General features: G+C 43.4%; 1 protein-coding gene across 1 annotated transcript; it reads left to right on the top strand.

The window, feature by feature from the left end:
- The first annotated feature begins 331 nt into the window (after window positions 1–331).
- On the top strand, window positions 332–3,194 carry MEX3B (mex-3 RNA binding family member B). The gene is made up of 2 exons (XM_056572129.1): window positions 332–1,001; window positions 1,272–3,194. Exons 1-2 carry the CDS (start codon window positions 773–775, stop codon window positions 2,597–2,599), a joined length of 1,557 nt encoding a protein of 518 aa, XP_056428104.1. The 5' UTR covers window positions 332–772; the 3' UTR covers window positions 2,600–3,194.
- Window positions 3,195–18,752: the final 15,558 nt, after the last annotated feature.

Below are 18,752 nucleotides of genomic sequence, written 5' to 3'. Positions count from 1 at the left end.
TCCCATTGATCGTGTTCCATTGATGACCCCTCTGGCCATCCTTACAATCGGATACTGAGAGGGACTGACCTACGGCTGTGATCCCGATCATCGCTGTACCTACGACTTGTCATGACAGAGCACGCTGCTCGCTGTGGGACAATACATACATGTGGGAGTACTCAGGGGTCGTTGGCCAATTAGAAGTGAGGCTGGGGCCGGTGTCCCGAGTCCCCGCACCATGAGGCCGTCCGGTCGCCCCCCATGCCCCGCACACACCGCCGCCGCCGCCGCTGCCTTTTATTGTTCTGCATTAGACAACAAAGAAAGGAGTTAGTCTGTTTCTCTCCTTTGAGGGGGCGGTGCCAGGGCGGGGCCCAGACCTTCTATCCCCGCCCACTCGCGCCCCGTGCAGCCAATAGATGCGGCCGCGGCCGGTGTCGGCTCCATTGTGCTGTCAGCCCTGCCGGTGACGTCACAGCCTCTTATCCCCCCTCTAGTGCCGTCTGGCTGCAGTGGCTCAGACAGGAGGGGAGGAAAACGCTGAGTGAGCCGGGGAGGGGCTCCTTAAAGAACCGCTGCCATCTCTGGCATATTCCGGCCACAAAGAAGTCGGGGAACTGCGCCTGCACCCGCTGCATCCAAGCTGGGGGGACCCCCTGAGCGCCCTGTCCGGAGAGCACCGCAGCCGCCTCCGCCTCGCTCCTCCCCGCTCGCCCGCAGCCGGCCAGCTCGCTTTTCCTTTGTGTCTGCAGCCAGCGCCGAGGCGAGAGGAGCGGCGGAGCCCAGCACCATGCCCAGCTCGCTCTTCGCAGACATGGAGAGGTCCGGGAGCGGAGGGGGCGACACTCTGGACGACCAGCGGGCGCTGCAGATCGCCCTGGACCAGCTGTCCCTGCTCGGGCTGGACAACGACGAGAGCTCCATCTACGACAACGAGCCCCGGAAAAAGAGCGTCAACATGACCGAGTGCGTCCCGGTGCCCAGCTCGGAGCATGTGGCGGAGATCGTGGGCAGACAAGGTGAGCAGCGCCTATTGTTATGGAATGTTACGGGAGACAAAGAGTGCATGACTGGGGGGCGCTATGGGGGGCATGGTGCATTGGCATGGGACGGGGCAGGCTTGTTGTGCTGTGTTGGCACTGCGGTTGGTTAACTCCCCGCTGCCCACCTGGTGCCCTTGGTCCATGTAGGTGCCAGTCTGAGGGCTCTTACTGTCACCGCTTGTCCATTAGCTGCTGCACTTTCCCCACCAGGTCTAATTGTGTCTCTTATCCCCATTTGCTACCCAGGTTGTAAAATCAAAGCTCTGCGGGCGAAGACCAACACCTACATCAAGACCCCGGTCCGCGGGGAGGAGCCTGTCTTTGTTGTGACTGGGAGAAAGGAAGATGTAGCCATGGCCAGGAGAGAGATCATCTCAGCGGCAGAACACTTCTCCATGATCCGAGCTTCTCGCAATAAGAACGCTTTAAATGGGGGGTCTGTGCCTGGACCACCCAATCTTCCTGGACAGACCACCATCCAGGTACGGGTGCCCTACAGAGTGGTGGGTCTGGTGGTGGGACCTAAAGGGGCTACCATCAAGAGGATCCAGCAGCAGACCCACACCTACATCGTCACCCCCAGCAGGGATAAAGAGCCCGTGTTCGAGGTTACTGGGATGCCGGAGAATGTGGACCGAGCCCGGGAGGAGATTGAGGCTCACATTGCTGTGCGCACTGGAGGGCTTATAGAGCTGACCGATGAGAATGACTTTCATGCCAATGGGACTGATGTTGGCTTCGATTTGCATGGCACAGGGAGCTTATGGAGCAAACCCACCCCGGGCATGAACTCCAGCACGGGTTCACGCAAGGCTTTTTCCAGTTACCGTAATGACAGCTCCAGCTCCCTAGGCAGTGCCTCCACCGACTCTTACTTTGGTAGCAGCAATGGCACTAGGTTGGCAGATTATAGCCCTCCCAGCCCTGCCCTCAGTTTTACCAACAATGGCAACAATAATAATAACGTGAATGGCAATGGATATGTGTATGCCAGCGACAGCATTTCACCTGACTGCACTGAGCTGGCTTTTGACTCTGCATTTGACCCTGCGCCAGCTCCACCTGGCACTGCTCTAATCTGGTCCCAGTTTGAACGCAATGGCACCAGCAGTGTCTCCCAGTCTCCCCCCTACCAAAACAATGCCAATGGGTTGCTGTCTAATCGGCGGCTCAATGGGGTGGGCTGCACTGCTCCGCCCAGGCCCTCACCTCCCTTGCATGGAAGCAACGTGGTCCCTGAGCATCCTTTAGCACGTAGAGTGCGCAGTGACCCCGGAGGTGGCCTGAGCTACTCCGCCTACACCAACATGGGCTCCGACTCCTCCTCTTCTTCCTCATCCTCCAGCAGCAGCAGCTCTTCCTCTTCCAGCTCATCTTCCTCTTCGTCAGGCATGAGGAGGAAAGGCAGCCGCGACTGCTCCATCTGCTTTGAGAGCGAGGTGATCGCAGCCTTGGTACCCTGCGGCCACAACCTATTCTGCATGGAGTGTGCCAACCGCATCTGTGAGAAGAACGAGCCTCAGTGCCCAGTGTGTCACGCAGAAGTCACTCAGGCCATTCGTATATTTTCCTAGAACACTCAAGCAGCCTTCTTTATTCCTGTACTATGAATAAAAACATGCCCTATAGCTACATTCCCACTTGTATGGTGCCATACACGTGTGTTTGTGTTTTGTACATATATATATTATTTACCAGAACCCTTAATATATTAATATATTGTAATATATTAATATGCAAATAATATATATATAATGATGTGATGTTGCTTATGCCCTCATGCTTTAAAGGCTTGATGGGCTCATATATATGTCTTTGTAGTAGCCTTTCAAGCCATTCTGAAGGCAAATAATAGTTTTGTACTGGAGCCAGATGTCAAATAGTTACTGCATGTCTTATGAAACGAGGCCCCCCCCCCCCCCTCTTTCCCATTTTGGTGCATTTTTTTTCTCAATGGTACCCACTCTTGCTTCTCTATGTAAATAGCTTGCAGCAACCAATTGACATGTGTCCTCCCCACTCCAGAAGCAATATTGATTTGTCTTATCCTATATTTCTGCCATTTGCAGTGGGGCCTATGACTGGGCCTGTCTTAAGTCTGCCTGGATGTTGTCACATGGTCAGTTTAATCCCTTCTCTGCTGCCTGGGTCCTGCTGTGGGACACTGGGGGGGGGGGGGGGGGGGGGGGGGTGTGTGAAGGGGTTTAAGGGGTATTCCAGGAAAACTTTATTTCATATCAACTGGCTCCAGAAAGTTAATACCGTAGATTTATAAATTACTTCTCTTAAAGAATATTAATCCTTCCAATAATTATTAGCTGCAGAAGTTGAGTTGTTCTTTTCTGTCTGACAACAGTGCTCTCTGCTGACATCTCTGCTTGTCTCAGGGACTGCACAAAGTAGAAGAGCTTTGCTAGACAGTTCCCTAGACAGGTGACCTCAGAGAGCACTCAGACAGAAAAGAACAACTCAACTTAAGCAGCTCATAAATACTGAAAGGATTAAGATTTTTTTTTAATAGAAGTAATTTACAAATCTGTTTAACTTTCTGGCACCAGTTGATTTATATAAACAACATTTTTTCCTGGCTAACCCCTTTAAAATATAGTGACAAGGCCTAGAGTTTTTGAGACAAGGCTTCTTCTACCTTGCCAAGTGGGAATGTGGCTTTAAAGCTGCAGTATCTGCACATTTCTTTTATTCTCTTTAGTTATTATTATTATTTTTTCAAGGGAACTTGCTGAACACTATCCCATTGCCATTTCTTGTAGCTGGGGGAGAATCCTACGTCTTATTGCATGCTCTGCATATGAACAAAGAAAAGCAGTTTTAACACTGTACAGTACTTTTTAAAGACAAATCTTCCAAAATATATATCTATAGCTCTATTTTTTTGTTACTTTTTTGTTATATGTGTGGCTTATTACTTTATACAAATATTATTTTGACAAGCAGATGGATTTTTTTCTTTATATTTTTTTTATTGTTTCTTTTTGTCTTTTCTCCGTAGATGAAAATATTGGGGTGGGGATAAGAAAAAGCTCCTTAGAGGACCCCGTGATACTGCAGCTTTAAGAAAGTAATATTAAATTGTAACATATCTTCTATAAATATATAAATATATATAATTATAAAATGGTTTTAAAAAGACGAATTGCATTAATACAGATTGAAGTATTTTATTCCTTTTTTTTGACTTGAAGAAAAATTATATTTCATATTGCAAAGATGTTTACAAGTATTTTAATTTTAAGTTCAGTGAACTTTTTTTGTAGCTGGGTTTAAATCTTTTATTTTTAGTATGGCCTTCTGGCAGAGAACACTGTATTATTTTAATATCACAGGTGAAGTTGGGGGGAGGGAAGGGGTTAAAAAAAAATAATAGATAAAAAAAAAAAAAAACAACACACACACATACACACAACCATAAACTGCAAAAGTGTTTTGAACAGTATTGTGTTGGGATGGAGATTTTTTTTTTTTTTTTTTTAATAGGTTTCTTTTAAAACAAAGGTTTTAAATCTGCTTCACCCAGCGTCTTTTTCTATTACGTGATATAAATCCTATTTTATTCTATATTATTATTATTATTATTATTGAGAAAAAAAAAAAAACAATTGAAATGTATGAACATATGAAGCCAACTCGAAGAACCGTTGACTCCTTTCTAGCATTTGTATAAATAGATTTCAGTGGAGATTACAAGATTCTGTTGCACCACTCTAGTTTTAGTATTTCTATTTTAATACATTTTGTTTACTACTTGTTTATGTATATGTAGGTGATGTTACTTGAGCGTAAATGTACTTTACTGAGCAAAGTTTAAAAAAGATGAAAAACAAAGTATATTTTATTTTATTTTATGATAAAGGGCCTTTAACCTCATGGTCGAAATACTAATTATATTTGCTGAAACAAGATTTGAAATTGTATCAAGAGTTTTATTTTTCTGACATTTAAAGTTCTACATAAATAAAGGTAAAAAAGAAAAAAAAAACTTTAATTAATGGTGCTACTTCATGTTTTTTTTTTTTTAAGTATTTCTATATAAATCAAATAAAAAAAAAAAAAAAAAAATTATTCCAGAAATGACTGATCGGTTTGTGGTGTGGGTTGATCCTCAGCATTACTGTTCTGTTTATGTTGTTTGTTTGGGGGCTTTATCTGTGAATGTTGAGTCACTTGCAATCTGATATATCTGCACCATACTAGGGCATTAAGTAAAGGGCTAGGTCACTATTTTTTTCTCCAAACCGCGTGTCTCTAGCTGTTGCAAAACTACAACTCCCAACATGCCCGGACAGCCTTTGGCTGTCCGGGAATGCTGGGAGTTGTAGTTTTGCAATGGCTAGAGACACTGTGTTTGGGAAAACGCTAGCCTAGATAACTCGCTTATGATGTGTCGCAGCCAATCTCGTTCTAGGCAGGAGTGCCAAATATCATCTGGTTTCTAGGCACACTTGTGCGCATCATTTATTTAAATAGACAGCGCTGCTACTCTTTGGTACCCTCTGTGGGTGTGTATGCTTGGGACTGTCTGTGGGTGTGTACGTGTGTGCAAGACACATGAGCATCTCGCTTTTAGCCAAGTATCCCCAGATGAAGCAGAGCCGAGGCCAATTTCGTCATTTTGGCACAGTTCATAATTGCATCTGCGATTTTACATAGGACTGCAGCACCAAAATAATACTCCTCAATTCCATTTTATTTGTACATGGGCTTCTTATAGATGCCTATTTAGCACATAGGGTTAACTAAGCTTTTAACTCTCTTTTTATATACGGTATTAGTTAACGTAATGGAGCCTAATAACTTTTTTTTATATTTTTAATTTTTTTTTTCCTTTTTAATGTGATTGGGGGGGGGGGGGGGGGGGAAGTCAGGTCAGGATTTCTGGTTGTGTTGTAGTCATTTTAGTGGGAAGTGATTGCACAAGCATGTTTTGCGGCACTGGCATTTATATGGGCACGTACCGTCAGAAGCGGTGCCACTGGTTGACTTTACCCCCTTTTTAGTGTCATGTGGCTGGTGTCGTTGTTTCATGGTGTAAGCGGAGGCCTTATTAATGGAAAGGTTACATTGCGTGGGTTTGAGGAAACACTTGCTCCACATAAATGTCACAGTATTTGAAGTATGAAGGCATTGTATGCTGTTGTCTTCCTGACCTATATATGATGTTATAAAAGTACAGTAATGGAATGGGGGGTGGGAATATCCTAGTGGGAAGCAGCGCTTTTCATTGTTCGCTGGATTCCTGCGCCTAGGAATGGGTTAATATTCTCTATGGGTAGATAAAGAGCAGCTTTCTGCCTCCTGCGCGTTTGTGATGCATTGATCCATCCATATGCGCCAAAATGTGCATTACATTTGCCTGTCTCCATCATTGCGTTTAACAGCTTCATTCTATGTATCTAATACATGGAATAAATCAATAATGGCAGTCTAGTGTTCTGCAGTAATATTGGCGCCTGGGTCCTGTCAGCATGGTCCTGTATGAAATAATGGAATCGGAGCTTTTCTTAATTTGGTGTAATAGGACTGTAAGCTGAGATCTCTGGTAGGATAGGATATTATCTTTGTTTAAATAAATAAATAAATATATATTTTACCCCCTTTTTCTATAATGTCTTGGAAGGGTCCGTGACATAGTAAGGTGCAGTGTTGTGGTCTCCCAGGGTAGTGCAGAATTGCTGCCTCATGTCTGATGACATCATTGTAACATATACATATATATATATATATATATATATATATATATATATATATATATATTCACAGCCTGATATGGTGCCTGACCATTGCTTTGCATTTTATACACCACACCTGATTCAGATTGGATCGGTTACATTTTAGATAATTATTTTGGAGGTGGCAGAAATTTAAGTGGTTCTCTTTGGGGGAGATTTATCAAAACCTGTGCAGAGGAAAACTTGCCCAGTTGCCCATAGCAACCAATCAGATCGCTTCTTTCATTTTGCAGAGGCCTTGTTAAAAATGAAAGAAGCGATCTGATTGGTTGCTATGGGCAACTGGGCAAGTTTTCCTCTGCACAGGTTTTGATAAATCTCTCCCTTTGTGAAGAAACAAGCACATGTAAATAACAATGTTCTTCAAGGCTTAAATGGGTACTCTGATGGAAAACTTTTATTTATTTATTTATTTTTTTTAAATTGGTGCCAGAAAATTAATTCTATTTTAAAAATCTTAATCCTTTCAGTACTTATTAGCAGCTGTATAATTGAGAGGAAATTCTTTTCTTTTTGAATTTTTTTGAATTTCTTTTTTTTTTTGCCATGTCCACAGTGCTTCTTGCTGACACCTCTGTCCGTGTCAGGAACTGCCCAGAGCAGCATAGGTTTGCTATGGGGATTCTCTCCTGCTCTGGAAAGCTCCTGATATGGGCATCATGTGTCAGAAGAGAGCACTCTGGACAAGTCAAAAAAGAAATTCAAAAAGAAAATAATTTCCTCTGTAGCATACAGCTGCTAATAAGTACTGGAAGGGTTAAGATTTTTTTAATAGAAGTGATTTACAAATCTGTAACTTTCTGGCACCAGTTGATATATAAAAAAAAGTTTTCAGCCAGAGTACCCCTTTTAAGTCATCCCTGCCCAACGCCAATAGAAATGAATGTGAAGAGAGATCTTAATGCATCCTATGTAAGAAGGCTAATTTAATATGGATTTACAGTAATTGCAGACTACAAAGACCAATTTTTGCTGGCATTTTCATTAGTTTGAGTGAAAATACCATATTGGCAAGATAATTTCCATCGAAAAGTAAAAATATAATATATGTAAAGTCGATGAGCTTTTGTCTTTAGTCCAGTTATTAAAATCCTGTTCAGCCAATCTTTTTAAGCTCTATCTTTTTCTGTGAAGGCTACATAGTATCCACCATAGACACACTTCCAGCTCCCACCCAGCTTTCCCAGACTCCTGAACTGCAAATGTGACTAGCTGAGCAGTGGTACATTTCTTAATTCCTGCATCTCTTGCACTAAGTAGCATCTGTTCTTTTTTAGGACTCTTATTGGGTTAATAGACAGCTAAGGCTGGCTTCTTGTTTTGCGGCTAGTGCATGTGGATGAATTAAAGGGGTACTCCGGAGGAAAATGTATTTATTTATTTTTTAATCAACTGGTAACAGAAAGTTAAACAGATTTTTAAATTACTTCTATTAAAAAATTGTAATTCTTCCAGTACTTATTAGCTGCTGAATACTATAGAGGAAATTTTCTTTTTGGAATGCAGAGCTCTCTGCTGATATCATGACCACAGTGCTCTTTGCTGACATCTCTGTCCATTTTAGGAACTGTCCAGAGTTGGAGAAAATCCCCATAGAAAACATGCTGCTCTGGACAGTTCCTAAAATGGACAGAGATGTCAGCAGAGAGCTCTGTGGTCATGTCAGCAGAGAGCACTGTGTTTAAAAAAAAAAATTTCCTCTATTGTATTCAGCAGCTAATAAGTACTGGAAGGATTAAGATTTTTTAATAGAAGTAATTTACAAATCTGTTTTAACTTTCTGGCACCAGTTGATTTAAAAAAAAAATAAATAAAAATTTCACCGGAGTACCCCTTTAACCCCTTAACGACACAGGACGTATATTTACGCCCTGCGCCGGCTCCCGCGATTTGAGGCGGGATCGCGCCGCGATCCCGCATCATATCGCATCGGTCCCGGCGCTCATCAACGGCCGGGACCCGCGGCTAATACCACACATTGCCGATCGTGGCGATGTGCGGTATTAACCCTTTAGAAGCGGCTTTGACCGCCGCTTCGAAAGTGAAAGTGACCCGGCTGCTCAGTTGGGCTGTTCGGGACCGCCGCGATGAAATCTATAACGTATAACACTGTAAAAAAAAAAAGGGTTAATAAAGGTCATTTAACCCCTTTCCTAATAAAAGTTTGAATCGCCCCCCTTTTCCCATAAAAAAATAAAACACAGTGTAAAAAAAAATAGACATATGTGGTATCGCCGCGTGCGTAAATGTTCGAATTATAAAAATATATCATTAATTAAACCGTACGGTCAATGGCGTGCGCGCAAAAAAATTCCAAAGTCCAAAATAGTGCATTTATGGTCACTTTTTAGACCATTAAAAAATGAATAAAAAGTGATCAAAAAGTCAGATCAAAACAAAAATCATTCCGATAAAAACTTCAGATCACGGCGCAAAAAATGAGTCCTCATACCGCCCTGTACGTGGAAAAATAAAAAAGTTATAGGGGTCAGAAGATGACATTTTTAAACGTATAAATTTTCCTGCATGTAGTTATGATTTTTTCCAGAAGTGCGACAAAATCAAACCTATATAAGTAGGGTATCATTTTAACTGTATGGACCTACAGAATAATTATAAGGTGTAATTTTTACCGAAATATGCACTGCGTAGAAACAGAAGCCCCCAAAAGTTACAAAATGGCGTTTTTTCTTCGATTTTGTCGCACAATGATTTTTTTCCGTTTTGCCGTGCATTTTTGGGTAAAATGACTAATGTCACTGCAAAGTAGAATTGGCGACGCAAAAAATAAGCCATAATATGGATTTTTAGGTGGAAAATTGAAAGGGTTATGATTTTTAAAAGAAAAGGAGGAAAAAACTAAAGTGCAAAAACGGAAAAACCCTGAGTCCTTAAGGGGTTAAAAGTGGCTAATGAATGCACAGTTTGGCATGGGTGTATTACTGATGCAACCCCCATGTCTGACCTGAACTGACCTATCAGTTTGGGTCATCAGACACATGGTCAGACTGAGAGTTGTAGTATGGACAAAGAAACGTCCATAATCTCTTGGGGAAACTGGCCTTTTGCCAGTATAACAGTAGTTTCACCTCGTGCAACTATTGGTCACGACATGTAGGCCTGGCTTCTTCGCACGCGCAGTTGCATTGTAGGAAAGACCCAAAGGCTAAGAACACATGTTGCAGCATTTTTTGCAGCAGCATGCCAGAAGTCAATCACTGGGAGAAGGAAGTATAACATCTTATGTTTTTATTTCCTATTCCTTTTTAAATCCACTTCCAGCTTTGAAAATCTGCAACGTATGTTCCTAGTCTGCACCCACAGGTGTGGTCGCTTAGCCCCTTTGGACTTTAAGGTCCCACTTGGCGTATACGCAGTGTATTTCACGCTGTGCAAAATCTGCAGCAGCAGCGGGAAATACACTGTGTATCCCTCACTCACCATACACACAAGGCTTTCCGGTGGCAGCCCTATGTGTGCCGTGAGTTTTGGAGGCGGAGCCGGGCATCCCATTCACGCCAGCACACGGCCCTGGCTCCAAAACTCGCTGAACGTGCCCTAAGGACATAAAATATGGTTGTAAATAAGAACCATTCTGCCCATCTAGTCTGTTTGATATTCTCATTACTATGTTTAGTCCCAGGCCCTACCTTTATATGTAGGATAACCTTAAAGGGGTACTCCGGCCCTGAGACATCTTATCCCCTATCCAAAGGTGATAAATGTCTCACCGCGGGGGTCCCGCTGCTGGGGACCCCCGCAATCTTGTATTCGCCACCCACCTGTGTGAGCTGCATGCCGCAGTGCCAGCTCACAAACAGCTGGGTGGCGACCACAGGGCTGGAGTATCGTGACATCACAACTCTGCCCACGTGTGCCGTCATCCCCCGCTATGCAAGTCTATGGGAGGGGGCGTGACGGCCGTCACGCCCCCTCCCACAGACTTGCATAGCGGGGGGTGATGTCACTCAGGGGCGGAGTCTTGACGTCACGATACTCTGGCCCTGTGGTCGCCACCCAGCTGTTTGTGAGCTGGCACTGCGGCATGCAGCTCACACAGGTGGGTGGCAAATACAAGATTGCGGGGGTCCCCAGCGGCGGGACCCCCACAGTGAGACATCTTATTCCCTATCCTTTGGATAGGGGATAAGATGTCTCAGGGCCAGAGTACCCCTTTAAGGCCTATGAACACTATGGAAATGTTTTACCAGCAGATCCATGCTGCTCAGAATGGGGGTTCATTTTGTGCCAAATTTCCTGACAATGGGCTTTTCTGGGCGAAAATATGTTCATTTTTTTGGCAGAATCCGGATCCATGTCAGAAGGTCCCCCATGGAACTTCTGTACTATACATTGATCAGCAGGATCACAATGGGGGAGATTTATCAAAACCTGTGCAAAGGAAAAATTGCCCAGTTGCCCATAGCAACCATTTAGATGGCTTCTTTCATTTTACAGAGACCTTGTTAAAAATGAAAGATGAGAGCTGATTGGTTGCTATGGGCAACTGGGCACCTTTTCATCTGGACAGGTTTTGATAAATCTCCCCTTATGTGATCAGTGGGATTCTGCTGCAAGTGGATTCCACTCAAAATTATTTTCAGAAAGTCCATAGTGAGCAGGGGCCCTTAGTGTGAGACTGCATAGCTTTGTGGGAGGTTTAATACTAGACAGATCTGTCAGTCCTATACCTACTAAAAATACTGAACAAAGATATTAAGAATATTAAACAAGTTTATTAAAGAACTGCAACTATACAGAGAAAGGAATTCTACTCCAAAAATTCATAGCCCGTTGGGTTAGAACAGTGTTTCCCAACCAGGGTGCCTCCAGCTGTTGCAACCTATAACTTCCAGCATGCCCAGACAGCCTTTGATTGTTGGGTGTTAGTTTTGCAACAGCTGGAGGCACTCTGGTTGGGAAACACTGGGTAAGAAGAATAAATCTGATGAAGGCATGCTATTGGGACACCAAAGGCAGAACCACACAGACACGTTTTGATACCCTTGGATTTTGTGGTATTTTTTTTTTTTTTGTAGATTTGTTGGTATTTTTGAGGCTGCTTTTACAGAAGATGCTGGGAATTTTGTAGACTTTGGTAGATTTGCCAGTTCACAGGAAAGGTGGGTGAAACGGCCCTATGAGAGCTATAATGGCCTTTTTTTTGTCACCCAGCTTTACCAGAAACAAATAATCCAACGTTTAGCAGCTGGAATGAAGAAGACATTAAGAGGTGATTTAATCTTTTTACTCTCTAACTTCACTTTAGCCGAAAATGCTTATTAGGGTGCGTTCCCACCTGGTCTATTTTGCTGGGTATTTGCTGGTGCGTATTTTCCTACCCATTGACTTCAATGGGAAAATAAAATATGCAGCAGCAAATACGCCAGGTGGGAACGCACCCTTAAGCTGCTGATGTGACTATTTCTGTCCCTACTCACTAGTGTGGACCCTGATCTTCATCACGTCTGTTGGTTTTCCTCTCTTAGGACATAACAATACTTTTCTTGGCCCCTGAAATGGTCTTTCCAGCTGCTGCTGTTTAGTTGTTTATCCTTTACACACAGGAAGGGAGCGGAGTTTTGAGGAGAGGTGTGAATTGTCCAAGTGAGTTGTCTGATCAAAGGACTGAGGAGCAAGACCTCACAAGCCTAACCCTCGCATTAACCGAAACCAACATGGCACATAACAGTGTATTTGTGTATGGGGAGAAACTGCTAACTGTGTGTGGACAGGGGGATGTCTTCTAGGAGACACAGCAGGATTAACCGAAGGAAACTGGTTTTACAGGCTGTAACATCACAGAACTACTAGTCCCAGCATGTGTACATTTTATGATGGAAGAGTTCCTTGTTTAAGCACATAATTGATGTCCCCTGTTGCCGTCTCCATGTGTTCCAAGTACTTATAGGAAGATGGAAGAAAATGGAAGCTGAGCATGTTGCTTTGTTTCCTTCAGCTTGACAGTAAGAATAGTGTTACATGCAGTGCTTTTCTCGAAATAAAATTGGACAAAATTGCATGTGAGCCTATACATAGCTTAATGCCATTAGATTGTCTGCCAAACATGCCTATTGTGTATGAGAGACATGTGTATGCAGTTGAATATGCCTGAAACTTTTGTTTTAGGGGGGATAAGCCAACGCCAGAGCTATCTGGAAGGCAGCTAGGGGCATTAGGAGAGGGGAGAGCTGTAGGCCGAACCAGGCCTGCTTTTGGTATTGACTCTATTGTAATGGCCTGAAAATAAATAATATAATTATGTTTATACTTCCTTGAATCCTTGGACACCACTGGTGTCTTAGGAAACTCTACAGTAATGGTCTACAAACTGTGGGCCTCCCAGATGTAGCAATACTTCAGCTTCCGACACTCCAAGGAATATACTGTATATAGTGGGCACTACTACTCCAAAACTATCTGTCAAAATTAACTGTCACTATAGGAGACCAAGGTCCTGGGACTGCGGCTCTGGCGGTGCTGGGAACCAGAAATAAATTCAAGTCACTGTAATATTCTAGTATAGAAAAACACGGTAACCCGCACTCATCGCAAGGCTTAAGCAAGACGACTGCGCATTAATGGGGTACTCCGGTGGGAAAATAATTCATTTTAAATCAACTGGTGCCAGAAAGTTATACAGATTTGTAAATTACTTCTATAAAAAAAAAATCTTAACCCTTCCAGTACTTATCAGATGCTGTATACTACATAGAAAGTTTGAAATTATTTTCTGTCTGTCCACAGTGCTCTCTGCTGACACCTCTGTCCATGTCAGGAACTGTCCAAAGAATAGGTTTGCTATGGGGATTTGCTCCTGCTCTGGACAGTTCCTGACATGCATAGAGGTGTCAGCAGAGAGCACAGTGGGCAGACAGAAAAGAAATTCAAAAAGAAAAGTTTCTCTGTAGTATGCAGCAGCCAAGTACGGGAAGGGTTAAGATTTTTTTTTAATAGAAGTCATTTACAAATCTGTATAACTTTCTGGCACCAGTTGATGTAAAATAAATTGTCCCCTGGAGTATCCCTTTAACTCCTCCAAATGACCTGGTTCTAGACTTTTGCACGACTCTCAGAGGCGACTGCCAGCGTATATGAGGCCGGAAGAAGCATGCACAGTGCGAAACCGCTGGCTGTCGCCTCTGAGCGCCCTGCAAGAAGTCTGGAACCAGGTCTGTTGGAGGAGTTAAAGAGGAGTCGTCTGGCTTAAGCCTTGCGGTGAGTGCGGGTTACAGTGTTTTTCTATACTGTACTAGAAAACTACAACTTCCAGATCGTCCGACCATTATTTTATGCAGTTTTGGGCAGTCGTCTCAGAAGTTTAACTGTATCTCCAGGAGCTGGAATACATGGACCTAGATATTAGGTCTGATAACTGTGGACCTTAAAGGAGAACTCCAGAATAGGAAAATTATGGTCCATACTGCCGGCAGTAAAAAAATAAACAGGTACATACCTTCCTTCTCTCCCCCGGTGCCTCCGTTAACCCACTCCGGCCTCCGCCGCGATCCTCTTCTTGGTGGTCAATGAGTCAAACTGCACTCAGCCAATCACTGGCTGCAGCGAAGTCCCGACTCGGCCGGCGATAGGCTGAGCAGCAGTGTGATGTTTTTGGCCCCGGCACCTGCTGCCGACCACCGGCAACCAGGAAGAGGATTGCGGCAGAGTCCGGAGCCGGTTACCGGAGGCACCGGGGGAGAGAAGGAAGGTATGTACCTGTTTATTTTTTTTTTACTGCCGGCAGTATGGACCATAATTTTCCTATTCCGGAGTTCTCCTTTAAGGTCCATAGTTATCAGACCTAGTATCTAGGTCCATGTATTCCAGCTCCTGGAGATACAGTTAAACTTCTGAGACGAAACTGAAACTGCATAAAATAATGGTCTTCTGTGGTACTGGTCTTCTCTAGAGATGAGCGAACTTACAGTAAATTTGATTCGTCACAAACTTCTCGGCTCGGCAGTTGATGACTTATCCTGCATAAATTAGTTCAGCTTTCAGGTGCTCCGGTGGGCTGGAAAAGGTGGATACATTCCTAGGAAAGAGTCTCCTAGGACTATATCCACCTTTTCCAGCCCATTGGAGCACCTGAAAGCTGAACTAATTTATGCAGGAAAAGTCATCAACTGCCGAGCCGAGAAGTTCGTGACGAATCGAATTTACTATAAGTTCGCTCATCTCTAGTCTTCTCTAGAAGTTGGCCAATCTGCATACTATATGGTGAAATCAAAAATCTATCTCAGGAAATCTGGTCTGGATAAGGGGTTAGTCTTTGCGAGGAAATGTTCATTTCACTGTTAATAAACATTTAGTGCCAGATCTATCAATGTAGTCAAAACATATGTATGATGCTCCAATGCTGTTTCCTGGCAAATAAGAATAGGTCAAACAGTTGCAGAGTTTTCTTTACTGCAGAAATATGTTGAACAACAACACAATCTTGTTTTTTTACGCTATGGCAGATTAATGACCAGGCATCTGCTGCACTTGGGCATAGACTGGTGCCTTATTTGTCAGTATTATTCTCCCCTAGTGTGTCAAATCGGGCTATGGCTGCGTAATGATGTTAGTGACTGGGATTGGAGTGTGACAGCCTTTTATTTCTAGCTTTGAAAAAGAGGGTGGATGGAGTCACCAGGATAGAGCCCTTTAAATCAGGGCATTTAACTGAAGCCATTATTATTAGGGGGTATTCTAGTTGTGTGTAAATAATATTATTTGTTATCTTTAGAAAAATTCCATACTTTCCAATACACCTGGCCTTTGATTTTTTTTTTCTTTCTATTTTATAATATTTTAAGATTGCTGTCAGAGAATGGAAACATTCTCCTTTACCTTATAGTGCTAAAACTCTGATATTTAGATATCGGTGATCGGTTCTCTCTGTTGAGCCTTTACAACGTTTGGTCAATCTTGCGGCCCTTTAACTTTATCATCAGCCGCACATCCCGTTTCCAGAAATAGATAAAAGAGATTGTGTCTTCTTAAAACGGCACTATACCTGTTCTTAGGTTGTGTGTGATATTGCAGCTCAGTTCCAATGAAGCCAAGTTGTAATACCATAACCAACCTGTGGTCAGGCACTGTGCTGTTATTGGAAGAAACTGGCTCTGGTTTTATGTTCCTGGATAACCCCCCTTTAATGAAAAATAGTTATTTGCTCCATTTTAAGTAGGATATGATCAGGAATTGTTTTCAGCCTCTCAAGGTGAACAAGAACATTTCCATTAAATAACCTTAATCTACCTTTATGCTCTATGCTACACACAGTTTGGGGAGTGTCTGGGGGGCTTATTTACATCGATTGCATCCACTGAACAATGCTATACTATAGCACAGCATTGCAGTTGGAGTACAGTAAGGGACCTACGTCCTCACAGTTGATCAGCACCCTGTAATTTTGCCACGCTGGTCTCAGTCAGCTTCGCTGAGTAACTGACAACTGGTTTTTAATAAAAAAAAACGTATACCCCAATGTGAAGGATAGTGGATAAGTTTTAGATTGCCGGGGGTCCAAGCGCTGGGGCTCCCCCGCAATCTGCTGTTTGGAGGCCTGGCTCTCCATCACAGGGGAGCGCCACGCCCCCTCCATATAGCTCTATGGGTGAGCCGTTCAGCAATCTTTGGCTCTCCCATAGAGCTATATATCCTTCAGATAGGGGATAATTTTTTTTTTCATGGTACTTATACTTTAAAGGGTTAATGCAGGACATCAGGCTGATCTGTGATGTCAAGGCAATAGGCATGAGTCCTTGCTGCTGATAGCAGCTCGACCAACAGGGCATAAGGCGTGCTTCATATATTGGGAGCGGGTGCAGGATGTACATGTACTCCATTCATCCTTAAAATGTATACAGTATAAATGTAAACAGTATATTACAGAGTTGTGTAACTTTTATTGATACATTTGACAAGCATTATTTACATTAAACTGAAAAACCTCAGCAAGGTAAAGGGCAGCAGAGAGAAAGATAAAGGAAAGCGTTAATTTTGGGATCTGTTCACACTAGTTGAAAGGAATGTAGCAGAGCTGATGGGGTTTGTATGAGTGTGCGTGGTTTGCTATAATCTCTTCTGCTCCTTTGTGATGTCCTATGCACTGATTGTAATGGACGTGTTCATTGATGCAATCTTATCATTTCACATTAGAGTTTATTAAAGAACACCATTGATTTTCCTGTTACAAAGTGATGTATTATATATGTTCTGATCAATTAAAAATCAAAAGACACATACATATCCTGAGGTGCCTATGGGAAGAGCTTGGTGACAGGTCTGTGTCACACTACATAAAGTGGAGGTTATACTGTGCGTAATAAAAGCTTTACACAGACTGTTGACTTGTGGGAAGTATATAGCAGTGTAATCTGTGCACACACATTAATCTGCTTGGGAAGGAGCCAACTGAACCTGCTGTATATAAAGAGCATTATTTCCTGATGTTATATTTGAATAAGTCTTGAGTAGTAATCTCTAGAACGTACCTTTTTGTTATATGCTAATAATTTATGGCTTAGATTGTTGTCTTAGTTTCCTGAACATGTATAAGAGTACAGGTCTAGTCCCCAGTTGTATTAACAAACTAAAACTATTAAACTATTCTGGAACTTTTTCCCATCTGCACTTCTGGATCTTTGAAGCTCACCCAGGCCATTGGGTTTTTTGCCCCTTTTTTTTTACCAAGGTCTTTCTCCCCCGATTTCTTAGTTTGGGGCAGTCAGCTCTATGAAGAGTCCTGTTTGTTCTTACCTTCAATTTAAGATTCATTGAGGCCACTGTGCTTTTTTTTTTCTTTAAAGGGGTACCCGCCCCTAGACCTCTTATCCCCTATCCTTTGGATCTCGGCTGCAGCACCCACCTGTACGGCTTCCGGCAACACTGGAGGCTTCGGATTCCGACCACAATGGCGGAAGAGCGTGATGTCATGACTCCACCCTGTGTGATGTCACGCCCCAACTCCTCAATGCAAGTGTATGGGAGGGGGCATGGCAGACCTCCCATAGACTTGCATGGGGCGGAGTCGTGCATAGGGCGGAGTCGTGACGTCACGCTCTTCCGCCATTGTGGTCGGGATCCGAAGCCTCCAGCGTTGCCGGAAGCCGTACAGGTGGGAACTGCAGCCGAGATCCCGGGGGTCCCCAGCAGTGGGACCCCCGCGATCTGACATCTTATCCCCTATTCTTTGGATAGGGGATAAGATGTCTAGGGGTGTAGTACCCCTTTAAATATATTGAAGAACTGATGCAGAGTGGGTTCACATGCAGGGGAGCAAGATGGAATACATGCAGGGGAATACAAGCTGGCGACAGACCGTTTGCGAACCTCAGCACTTCTTCAGGCTTGTATACCCACACATGTATTCCATCTCGCTCCCCTGCATGTGAACCCGCTTCCACTATTCATGTGAAAAAAAGGAGTCCCTGTTTCAAGAACCTGGTGAGTGCTCCTCATCTGTTCTTCAATATATTTTCTACTGTACTGCTTTGCATGGCGTGTTTACCACCAGATGGACTACAGGTGTGACTTCCAGGGAACACACTAGACCTTCGGGAAAGTGCCTTGTTTCTGAACAGCAGCACGTGGCTGGTGCCGAGACCACTATCTTCTTTTTGTGTGTTTGTTTTTTTTGGTTCCCCACTCTAGATCAGTCTCTCTGTGAGCCCTAATATAGACAGGGGTGTGTCTTTCCAAATCTTGTCCAATCAGATGAATTTATCACAGGTGACCCCACTCAAGGTGTAGAAACATCTCTAATATAATCAGGAGAAATGGGAGGCCCTAAAGCTAAATTTCAAGTGTCATTGCAAAGGGTCTGAACACTTTTGTCCAGTTTTTTCTTTTCAATAAATTTGCAACATATTGAAATGAAAACTTTCCGAAGCATTGTGTTTACGTTATATACATATCCTGTTCCCTGAGTTCCTACACTGTTTGACCTCCTCTGACCTGGTCTTTTGCCTGGTCACTGACTTTACTCCCA

This window comes from Hyla sarda, chromosome 4 (assembly GCF_029499605.1).
Source record: "Hyla sarda isolate aHylSar1 chromosome 4, aHylSar1.hap1, whole genome shotgun sequence".
Lineage (NCBI taxonomy): Eukaryota > Metazoa > Chordata > Amphibia > Anura > Hylidae > Hyla > Hyla sarda.
The sequence above is the reverse complement of the archived record's forward strand: the minus strand, read 5'-3'. Positions and strand labels throughout refer to the sequence as shown.